The 12,157-nt window shown below is 45.4% G+C and overlaps 1 protein-coding gene across 1 annotated transcript in view; it reads right to left on the bottom strand.

Moving 5' to 3' along the window:
• Positions 1-5,710, bottom strand: part of LOC111964668 (clathrin coat assembly protein AP180) — a 61,459-nt gene extending 55,749 nt beyond the window's left edge. The window contains 2 exon segments of the mRNA XM_070443827.1: positions 4,733-4,961; positions 5,424-5,710. Coding sequence (XP_070299928.1) covers positions 4,733-4,862 — 130 coding nt within the window. The 5' untranslated portion in view covers positions 4,863-4,961; positions 5,424-5,710.
• Between the last annotated feature and the right edge of the window lie 6,447 nt (positions 5,711-12,157).

Below are 12,157 nucleotides of genomic sequence, written 5' to 3'. Positions count from 1 at the left end.
GGAACCTGGTGATGTGAAGGAGTGCGGAGGGAAATCATGACTCTGCGGTCACGGTCTTCAGTCGTCCAGGCCAGCTCCCTTCCTCCTCACGGGTCAGTATGATTGTTGTATTGATCTCCTTCCGGGACACTCCCCCTCGGGGTAGCCTATACTCTCGTCGGCTCCCGAACGTAAGGCTCCGAGATTACTGTCTGTTTCTCTCGACGCCGGCACCGTGGTGCCTCTCCTCTCCGCCGGAAGCGGGAATTTTCTTTGTTAACGAAGAGGACGGTTTACTCTGCGCCCTGCGTGGATTGATCGAGGGCTGAATGACATAACGGTTAAGAATCGTTATCCCCCGGGCTCCCCTTCATGTCGGTCACCTTCGAGGATTTTGCAGGGAGCCAGGGGCTTGTATAAGTTGACTTCGTAACGCTTACCATATCTCGTACGCATCAGAGGGGGACGATGGGAAGACGGCGTTTAACACTCGTTAGGGCATTTGAATACCGGTTCTGCCCGTTCGGTCTCGCGTTAAATGCGTCGCAGCTGTCTTTCAGCAATTAGTTAATGATGTACTGGAGGACATGCTAACATTTTTGTTTTCTCGTTTACCTGACGATATCCTGGATTTTTCACCGTCACGTGCATGAGGATATGCGTTCAGGTGACGGGAAAGCGTATTAGAGAACTGTCTCTACGTGAAGGGCTGAGAGAAGTGACGCCTTTATGTTCCTCTGTTCACGTTTTCTCGGTTCTGTTATTCGCGCTGAAGGCTTCAGATGATCCCGCTGAAGGTCGAGCTGTCGAGCGATGGCCCGTGCCTAAGTCCACGTGCGAGTTGCAGAGCGTTTTTCTCGTGGTTCGCTAATTATCTATCGGCGTTCATTCGTAATTTCGGTCAAGTGGCTGCCCCTCTGCACAGCTCCTGACTTCTGTCAAGACATTGCTTTATAGTGGTCGGTTCCGCCCAGGGAGTTTGGTTGATCTTCAAAGCGTTTACATCCGCCCTATCCTTGTTACTTACCGACGTATAAACACGTTCTATGTCGGGTTGACGCTTCAGATGGTGGGCGTGGAAGCCTTCTGTCTCAGCGCTTCCAGTCTGACATAAGGTCCATCCTTGCGCATTACTTTCTCATCGCCTGCTCCCATGGAACCAACTAATGTGGTAACCGCGAACTGCTCGCCATCCGCTTAGCCATAGGCGAATGGCGACAGTGGTTGGAGGGGCGACCGCCCTTTTTGTCGTTTGGATGACATAAAACCTTGAGTACATCCGTTCGGCAAACGACTTAATGCACGTCAAGCTCGTTGGCGTTTTGTTTTTCGCTCGTTTCGAGTTCGTGATTTCTATCGTCCGGGAAATAAGAACACAAGCCTGATGCTTATCCGTCTCTTAGTTCTTCTGTGGCGTCTACCGACCCCGAGGGATTCTCCCTGAAGGGCGTGTTGTCGGGTGACTGTCTGGGGAATTGAGAGACAGGTAAAGCAAGCACTCACTCACACTGCGTCGCCGCGCGCTTGTCCTAGTACCTTCTGTTCGTTCCTGTCTTACCGTCTGGCTGTTCTTCGTGGGCTCACTCTGCCAAGTAGCTGGCCACCCCGGCGTTCGGGTACGCTTGCTTCTATTCGCCAGCGGTTTTGGTGCCTACTCAGGAGCGGGACACGCGTCGTTTCGTGGCTGCTTGTTCGGACTGCGCGCAGACTAAGTCAGGTAACTCTCCTCTGCGTCGTCTCAGACCGCTTCCATCCTTCTCGACCATGGTCTCACATCGCTTAGACTTTATTACCGGTCTGCCTTCGTCTGCGGGAAGACTGTGATTCTTACGGTTATCGATAGGTCTCTAAGGCGCACATTCATTCCCTCGCTAAGCTCCTTCCGCTAAGGAGACGGCACAATCATCATTAGAATGTGTTCAGATTCATGGCCTCCCGTTAGACGCCGTTTCAGACAGAGGTCCGCAATTCCGTCACAGTTTTGGAGGGAGTTCTGTCGTTTGATTGGTGCTTCCGTCAGTCTCTCTTCCGGGTTTCATCCCCAGTCTAACGGTCAGCAGAAAGCGGCAATCAGTCGATTGGTCGCATTTTACGCAGCTTTCGTTTCGAAACCCTGCGTCTTGGCAGAACAGCTCCCCTGGCTGAGTACGCTCACAACTCGCTTCCTTCGTCTGCTACCGGGCTGTCCCGTTTCAGAGTAGTCTTGGCTACTAGCCTCCTCTGTTTTCGTCCCAGCTCGCCGAGTCCAGGCGTTCCCTCCGCTCAGGCTTTGTCCAACGTTGTGAGCGCACCTGAGGAGGGTCAGGTCTGCACTTTGCCGTTACAGGCGCAGACTGTGGAGAGCCGCCAATAAACGTAGGATTAAGAGTCCATGGTATTGTCGCGGTCAGAGAGTGTGGCTTTCCACTCGTAACCTTCCCCTTACGACAGCTTCTCGCAAGTTGACTCCGCGGTTCATTGGTCCGTTCCGTGTCTCTCAGGTCGTCAATCCTGTCGCTGTGCGACGCTTCTTCCGCAACATCTTCGTCGCGTCCACCCTGTCTTCCATGTCTCCTGTGTCAAGCCTTTTCTTCGCGCCCCCGTTCGTCTTCCTCCCCCCCCCGTCCTTGTCGAGGGCGCTCCTATTTAAAGTACGGGAAGATCATGGACATGCGTCTCGGGACGTGGTCACCAGTACTTAGTGGATTGGAGGGTTACGGTCCTGAGGAGAGGAGTTGGGTTCCATCTCGGGACGTGCTGGACCGTTCGTTGATTGATGATTTCCTTCGTTGCCGCCAGGGTTCCTCCTCGAGTGCGCCAGGAGGCGCTCGGTGAGTGGGGGTACTGTCATGTTTTGTCTTTGATCATGTCTTGTCCCTGTGCTTCCCTCTGCTGTGTATTAGGTTCTTTCTCTTCTCTCTCTATCGTTCCGTTCATGCTCCCAGCTGTTTCTATTCTTCCCTACGACCTCATTTACTCTTTCACACCTGTCCCTATTTTGCCCTCTGATAGAGTCCTATTTCTCCTCTGTTTTCCGCTCCTGTCCTTGTCGGATTCTTGTTTGATGTTTTGCTGTTCCTGTGTCCTTGTTTCGCCCGTCGTGTTCTGTGCCTTCTTCAGATGCTGCGTGTGAGCAGGTGTCTATGTCAGCTACGGCCAGTGCCTTCCCGAAGCGACCTGCAGTCTGTGGTCGCGTTTCCAGGCGTTCCTCTCTATTGACGAGAGGATTTCAGTTCCTGTTTTGGATTATCATTGATTATATCCAGAGAGAATCATTATATTGTTTTATACTGGAATAAAGACTCTGTTACTTATTACGTCGCTTTTGGGTCCTCATTCATCAGCATAACATTGAGAGGATGAATGGGCAAGACAAAAGATTTAAGTGCCTTTGAACAGGGCGCACCAGTGCCAGGCTCACCGTTTGTGTCAAGAACTGCAACCTGCTGGATATTTTCACCCTCAACAGTTTCCTGTGTGTATCAAGAATGGCCACCACCCAAAGGACATCCAGCCAACTTGACACAACTGTGGCAGCATTGGAGTCAACATGGGCCAGCATCCCTGTGGAACGCTTTCAACACCTTGTAGAGTCGACGACATGACAAATTGAAGCTGTTCTGAGGGCAAAAGGTTGGGGGTGCAACAAGGTGTTTGGTATACTCAGTGTATATTGGGGATTTCAAAATACAACTCTGAAACTAAGAACTACATTCAGCACATCAGGTTTCCTATGTTCATTGTAAGGCAAAACCAGCAAAAAAAAATGTTTTATCTCCTCATCATCAAACAAAGTGGGGCTTTGATACTAGACACAGCTTCTAAATCAGGTTAAGGCTGACAGACAGTGCCACTCCGCCTCCTGTACCTCCTCAAACTGGCCTGGTCCCCAGATACAGGCCTGTGTTAGTGACCTTTGACCAGGACCTTTGACCTTTTTTGCATTATGCATTTAGCAGCACTGGAGCAGGATCACTTAATCAGACTGAGGTAGAGGCCATGATGCAATGCTTTCAAAACACAGCCTTCTTCCTTCTTTCCTTCCTTCCTTTCTCATTTGAGGTAATCCCTGATCTCACGAAAATTGCTAGGTGGTAAGCAATGGTCCTATCCATGGCTTCCACCAATCCAACCGTATCAGATCACTTATTTCTCAAGTGAGGGTGGGAGGAAGGATGTAGAGGGGTGCAGAGGTAGGAGGCTGGTGGCTCTGTTCTGTTCAATGTCCTGGCTCGGAGTTGACTACTTCTAGTCTAATGCACAGAAGGCATCAATATTATCGGTGATGCCTGGCAAGGGGCCTGGACTGTCTGGCTAAAGCAAAACTTGATTTGTTTCAGGTCCACTAATGATTTTTAAAAATTTCACACAAGCAAATAAAGATGGGAACCATTGTTATTGATTTAGTAATTTATAATATGGGTATAAATCACAGAGGTTGGTGGCACCTTAATTGGGGAGGACAGACTCGTGGTAATGGCTGGAGCAAAAGGAGAGTAGATTACATGAAACACATAGTTTGATGCATTCCATTTGCTCCGTTATGAGCTGTCCTCCCCTTTGCACCTCCACTGATAGGTATACCATGGACCTGCCACAGGACACACACACCACACACCACACCACCACACACACACACACACACACACACCACACACACACACACACACACACACACACCACACACACACACCACACACACACAAACACAGGCAGGAAAGGGAACCAGTACTTGTAAGGTGTGTTTAGAGATGGGAGGGGAGGCCATGCTTACATTCCAGGTGTTTTTTCTTGGGTGCTGTCTGCTCATGAGTGGTGGCTTTGCAGACAGCTCGAGCAACCTCCGATCCCGTCAAGGTGTATTGCGCCGCGGCAATGCGGTCCGTCAGCGTCTGCCCCGACATCTTCTCTCCGTGGCGTCCAACCTCACGAATCAAACGTCAAAAATGGTCCCCCCCAAAGCACAACCAGTCGTCGTATTCCAGGCTGCCCCTAAAAATCCACTGGGGAGGTGGATATTGGAAAAATACTCTCAGCCTAGATATGGGGAAATGCTGTAGGATATTAGGCCCCTATCTGAGATCAGAAATTAAACGACAAGTTGAAAAGGATGCTTGACATGGATAATGGCAAATACGGTTGCGTCGGGCTTTCCTCTCGAGTCCAATTTACGGATAGCCTATACCTTACTTAGGCCTGGCCCATGCTATATGAACTCGATTTGATAAATAAGATTCGTCTATAGGCTATCAGATGTGTAATTTATCCTGAATATGCAATACAACAAGGCAAAGGGAGAGATGAGGTCGATTTATTTTCCAGGATACCTTCTCGTTGTAATTGTCTATAAACGGGTATTTGTTTTTTGCAATGTTGGATTTGTATAATTATACATTAGTAATACATGTTTTACAATGAAATATCCGTTAAATTACCTGTAGGCTATTCTATTCTAAAGTCCTTACTGTAACGGTATGGATGGTTGCCTCCTTATACAATGATGGCTCGCTGTGGATGATGCTCAACGGACAAGGCGTCCTTCTCTCTTCCTGCGAAGGACTATAATCCTCGCCAAGGACCCCTGTTTTTCAGCCAACTGTTTTGCCTCTCAATTTATGGGCCATTAAATAACAGTGGCGTTCTTTCCCTCCAGTGATCCCCCCGTTCACCGCCGACGATGCTTGAAACAGAGGTGGATGGTGGCGTTTCAGTGGACTTGCCTTGTTTGTTTCATTATTTATTATCTCACTCCTCCCCCTCGTCTGATTCAGATGACACGTCATTTAAGAACCCAGTAGGCTAGTAGCAGCATCCCTATAAGCAGCAGGCAGCATCCCTATAAGCAGCGGGCAGCATCCCCATGGCGAGTCTAGTTCTTAACGGGTTAAAGGGGACCACAGAAGCCAACGATAGGCAGATACGAGAAACCAAAAGCTGATCTGACCAGTACAGGAGAAGGATGTGGAAAGCTCCCTGACTCAACTGTATTATGTTACGCTGCTTATTATGCTTTCATATGTAATCCCCGTTGGAAGTCTGCCTTTTCCTCTGGATTCCCTGACAATAATTGTTTGTTCACAATGATATGTTTGCGCAGCTATTGGTGATGATAGAGAAACCTTCAATTATTTATATTAGAACCATTTCAGCACCATTGCGCTATCCTCAATTGGTTTCGACCAAAGATGAAGAGGCGAAGAGAAAGGGTTTTCTCCCGTGAAAATCTGTCCACAATAAGCAGACCACCTGCCTTCAGGCCTCTGGGAGGACTACCGTTGTTAGGGTGGAGACAAGACGATCTCGTCATTATATATACAGTTTAAGTCGGAAGTTCACATACATCGTAGCCAAATAAATTTAAACTCAGTTTTTCACAATTCCTGACATTTCCCTGTCTTAGGTCAGTTAGGATCACCACTTTATTTTAAGAATATGAAATGTCAGAATAATAGTAGAGAGAATGATTTATTTCAGATTTGATTTATTTCATCACATTCCCAGTGGGTCAGAAGTTTACATACACTCAAGTAGTATTTGGTAGCATTGCCTTTAAATTGTTTAACTTGGCTCAAGCGTTTCGGGTAGCCTTCCACAAGCGGTTGGGTGAATTTTCTCTCCCCCACTCTGCATAAATGGAAGTTAAAAATCCCTTTGTTACAACAGAGAGAGATTTTGCAGTACTGTAAGTGTAACGGATGTGAAATGGCTAGCTAGTTAGCGGGTACGCGCTACTAGCATTTCAATCAGTTACGTCACTTGCTCTGAGACTTAAGTAGGGTTGCCCCTTGCTCTGCAAGGGCCGCGGCCTTTGTGGAGCGATGGGTAACGACGCTTCGTGGGTGACTGTTGTTGATGTGTGCAGAAGGTCCCTGNCGCTTCGTGGGTGACTGTTGTTGATGTGTGCAGAAGGTCCCTGGTTCGCGCCCGCGAGGGGACGTACTAAAGTTATACTGTTACATAACATCAAAAGGTTAGACATTGAAACAATATTTCTAATGTAAATAAAGTGGTAAATGGTTCGTGGGGCTCTAAACAATAATCATGTCAAATAAGTTGCTGTTTTGTGATATAATTAAGGACGGTATAACCACATAAGGGTAACTCTACAAATGTATACGTCCCAGTTATCAGATTTACATCTAAATGTTGTGGAACTTATATGATTCAATATGAAACTATTTGTGAGAAAATGAAATGTTATTTTTTCCTTCTCAATGAGGTAATACTGTAACATCAAAAGACTTTTGCCAAGTCAGTAACCACGCCCACGTGTGCACAGACATTGTGGCAACGTGATGGAACCGCCCTCCAAGGCGAGTGCTTAAAAGGACTCGCTGAAGAATTAACATATTAGACCAGCGTGACCAACAGCGTGAGCTGAAAGTTACGAAATGGTTAGAAACTCTGAAACTTTCAACAGAGAAGAAGAAAATCTCCACCAGACCAGACAGCGTGAAGCGGCGGCTACACGGCTGAGAAATGGTTTAAAACTAAAGACCAGCCAAAGTACAGCGCGAGCTGGATATGGCAAAAAGGTTTGAAACTACAATACCAGAAAATGGTAATACCCGCTGAAACTCTCTCTCTCGAAGAAGAAGAAGAAGAAGAAGAAGACTGCACAGGAACATTCAGTCTGCAGCTGTTGATGCACTGTTAGCCTAGGAAACTCGACCGAAGACGAGAGACAAAGAACAATTTCCTCTCACCACTATAGGTATCTCTAGGGTATCTATTCTAAACCAACAGAGTGAAGAATAAAGCCCACTGAACACCGTGTGGTACACCTCTGGAAGATATGTTCTAACAGACACTCCGAGACCAACCTACTACAACTACTAAGGACATGGTGACCTCTGGTGGACAACCAGAGACTTCTGATGAACTACTCTCCACAGATGGACAGATTGATTTCACCAGAAAGAGACGACAAAGACATACAAGCGTAAATATGTACTTTGCATTTCTAAATCAGAACGAGCGGTTGTTTGGGTGCTAAATATTCACATTTACGATGAGCGTATTATTCAACTTCATGTTCGATAGTTGAATTCCTTTGTCTCCCCTCCTCCCGCTCTTTCTTCTCGCCCCCTTTCATTGTGTAACAAGCCGTCATATCGGGCTAGTCCACTAGGGACTTTTCATTGCATCATGTTAGTAACCAATGTATAATCTATCCTGTGTGTGTGTTTATGTAATTCTGTGTGATTATTTAGTTAGTAAATAAATAATTAAGCCAATTTGTGTATCGCTGATTCATCATGGTTCGTGCAGATTTGAAGTCAACAAAATTCAGAATGAGACTGATGAGGTAATAATGATAATTCATGGATGATTGGTATAACAATATACACTATCGTTCAAAGGTTTGGGTTCACAGACACCTCACAAGCCCTCAACTTCATTGAATAGTACCCGCAAAACACCAGCATCAACGTCAACAGTGAAGAGGCGACTCCGGGATGCTGGCCTTCTAGGCAGAGTTCCTCTGTCCACTGTCTGTGTTATTTTGCCCATCTTAATCTTTATTTTTATTGGCCAGTCTGAGATATGGCTTTTTCTTAGCAACTGTTCCTAAAAGGCCAGCATCCCGGAGTCACCTCTTCACTGTTGACGTTGAGACTGGTGTTTTGCTGGTACTATTTAATGAAGCTGACAGTTGAGGACTTGTGAGGCGTCTTCTCAAACTAGACACTCTAATGTACTTTTCCTCTTGCTCAGTTGTGCACCGGTGCCTCCCAATCCTCTTTCTATTCTGGTTAGAGACAGTTTGCGCTGTTCTGTGAAGGGAGTTGTACACAGCGTTATACAAGATCTTCAGTTCTTTGGCAATTCATTTCTCAGAACAAGAATTGACTGTCGAGTTTCAGAAGAAAGTCCTTTGTTTCTGGCCATTTCGAGCCTGTAATCGAACACACAAATGCTGATGCTCCAGATACTCAACTCGTCTAAAGAAGGCCAGTTTTATTGCTTCTTTAATCAGAACAACAGTTTCAGCTGTGCTAACATAATTGCAAAAGTGTTTTCTAATGATCAATTAGCCTTTTAAAATGATAAACTTGGATTAACTAACACAACGTGCCATTGGAACACAGGAGTGATGGTTGCTGATAATGGGCCTCTGTACGCCTATGTAGATATTCCATAAGAAATTTGCCGTTTCCAGCTACAATAGTCATTTACAACATTAACAATGTCTACACTGTATTTCTGATCAATTTGATGTTATTTTAATGGACAACAATTTAGCTTTTCTTTCAAAAACAAGGACATTTCTAAGTGACCCCAAACCTTTGAACGGTAGTGTATTTATATCTTTAGAGTTCATTCGGGAAACGGTAACTCATTAAACAAACTTTTTCCATGGTGCCCCAAGATTGCTAATGAGTTCATTGTTACATGATTAATTTAATCATCGTAATAAGTAAATATAGTTAATTGATTTGATTAAAAAATCCTCATCTCATTAATGGTACCAACGTCACGACAGCCTTTCTAGGGAGTTTTTCCTAGCCACCGTACTTCTACATCCGCATTGCTTGCTGTTTGCGGTTTTAGGCTAGGTTTCTGTATAGCACTTTGTGACATCGGCTGATGTAAAAAGGGCTTTATAAATAAATTTGATTGATTGATTGAAGCAGCATCATCATGCTATGGGGATGTTTTTCAGCGGCAGGGACTGGGAGACTAGTCAGGATCGAAGCAAAGATGAATGGAGCAAAGTACAGAGAGATCCTTGATGAAAACCTGCTCCAGAGTACTCAGGACCTCAGACTGGGGCGAAGGTTCAGCTTGCAACAGGACAATGACCCTAAGCACACAGCCAAGACAACGTAGGAGTGGCTTCAGGACAAGTCTCTGAATGTCCTTAAGTGGCCCAGCCAGAGCCCGGACTTGAAGGAAGAATGGGAGAAACTCCCCAAATACAGGTGTGCCAAACTTTTAGCGTCACACCCAAGAAGACTCAAATCTGTAATCGCTGCCGAAGGTGCTTTAACAAAGTACTGAGTAAAGGGTCTGAATAGTTATGTAAATGTGACATCAGTTTTATTAAAGATAATTAGCAAAAAAAAAAAAAAAAATAAGATTTTGCTTTGTCATTATGGAGTATTGTGTGTGGATTGATTAGGGGAAAAAAACTATTTAGGCTGTAACCTAAAAACATGTGAAAAAAGTGAAGGGATCTGAATACTTTCCAAAGGCACTGTATATATATAAAGAACAGCCAGGCCTCAGATGCAGCACGGGACCAGGCTAAGATTGTCCACGAGGATGACTACTGCATTTCCATACATTAAGACCCCTTTAGTATATGGTTATGTTCAACTGTGTACATAAAATGAAACAATCTTTACATTTTAATCTGCCAATCAAGAATGTCTCGGGCCTTCAATGTACAGTCGTGCCCAAAAGTTTTGAGAATGACACAAATACTAATTTTCATCAAGTTTGCTGCTTCAGTGTCTTTAGATATTTTTGTCAGATGTTACTATGGAATACTCAAGTATAATTACAAGCATTTCATAAGTGTCAAAGGCTTTTATTGACAATTACATGAAGTTGATYCAYAGWSWKWATWTMRYSWGTTMACCCTTCTTTTTCAAGACCTCTGCAATCCGCCCTGGCATGCTGTCAATTAACTTCTGGGCCACATCCTGACTGATGGCAGCCCATTCTTGCATAATCAATGCTTGGAGTTTGTCAGAATTTGTGGGGTTTTGTTTGTCCACCTGCCTCTTGAGGCTTGACCACAAGTTCTCAATGGGATTAAGGTCTGGGGAGTTTCCTGGCCATGGACCCAAAATATCAATGTTTTGTTCCCCAAGCCACTTATCACTTTTGCCTTATGGCAAGGTGCTCCATCATAATGGAAAAGGCATTATTTGTCACCAAACTGTTCCTGGATGGTTGGGAGAAGTTGCTCTCGGGGGATGTGTTGGTACCATTCTTTATTCATGGCTGTGTTCTTTGGAAAAATTGTGAGTGAGCCCACTCCCTTGGCTGAGAAGCAACCCCACACATGAATGGTCTCAGGATGCTTTACTGTTGGCATGACACAGGACTGATGGTAGCTCTCACCTTGTCTTCTCCGGACAAGCTTTTTCCGGATGCCCCAAACAATCGTAAAGGGGATTCATCAGAGAAAATGAGAAAAATTCTCAGCAGTCCAATCCCTGTACCTGTTGCAGAATATCAGTCTGTCCCTGATGATTTCCTGGCGAGAAGTGGTTTCTTTGCTGCCCTTCTTGACACCAGGCCATCCTCTAAACGTCTTCACTTCACGCACAACTGCCTGCTGCCATTCCTGAGCAAGCTCTGTACTGGTGGTGCAGCGATCCCGCAGCTGAATCAACTTTAGGAGACGGTCCTGGCGCTTGCTGGACTTTCTTGGGCGCCCTGAAGTCTTCTTCACACCAATTGTACCGCTCTCCTTGAAGTTCTTGATGATCCGACAAATGGTTGATTTAGGTGCAATCTTCCTGGCAGCAATATCCTTGCCTGTGAAGCCCTTTTTGTGCAAAGCAATGATGACGGCACGTGTTTCCTTGCAGGTAACCATGACTGACAGAGGAAGAACAATGATTCCAAGCACCAACCTCATTTTGAAGCTTCCAGTCTGTTATTGGAACTCAATCAACATGACAGCGTGATCTCCAGCCTTGTCCTCATCAACACTCATACCTGTGTTAACGAGAGAATCACTGACATATCAGCTGGTCCTTTTGTGGCAGGGCTGAAATGCAGTGGAAATGTTTTTGGGGGATTCAGTTAATTTGCATGGCAAAGAGGGACTTTGCAATTCATCTGATCACTCTTCATAACATTCTGGAGTATATGCAAATTGCCATCATACAAACTGAGGCAGCAGACTTTGTGAAAATTAATATTTGTGTCATTCTCAAAACTTTTGGCCACGACTGTACTTCCAATGCCTCAACATGGACAGTCATTACAGTAAACAGAAAAGTTGGGAGAGAAATGTTTGATAGACACAAATTCATGTTCATGTCAGCCCTCTCTCTTGCCTAGTACCGTATATATTTCCAGAAACTCTACCTCTCAACCACAGAAGAAACCACGAAAGCGCTCACTCTTTGTGAGGATGTTTTCATGCCTGAGGAAGACTTCCAAAAAGTCCTCCTGCTGCAAAACCTTGTAGAGGAATGTATTAGTCTTAATATACAAATTTCATTGTAGTTTT

The sequence above is a fragment of the Salvelinus sp. IW2-2015 genome, linkage group LG6.1 (assembly GCF_002910315.2).
Source record: "Salvelinus sp. IW2-2015 linkage group LG6.1, ASM291031v2, whole genome shotgun sequence".
Lineage (NCBI taxonomy): Eukaryota > Metazoa > Chordata > Actinopteri > Salmoniformes > Salmonidae > Salvelinus > Salvelinus sp. IW2-2015.
The sequence above is the reverse complement of the archived record's forward strand: the minus strand, read 5'-3'. Positions and strand labels throughout refer to the sequence as shown.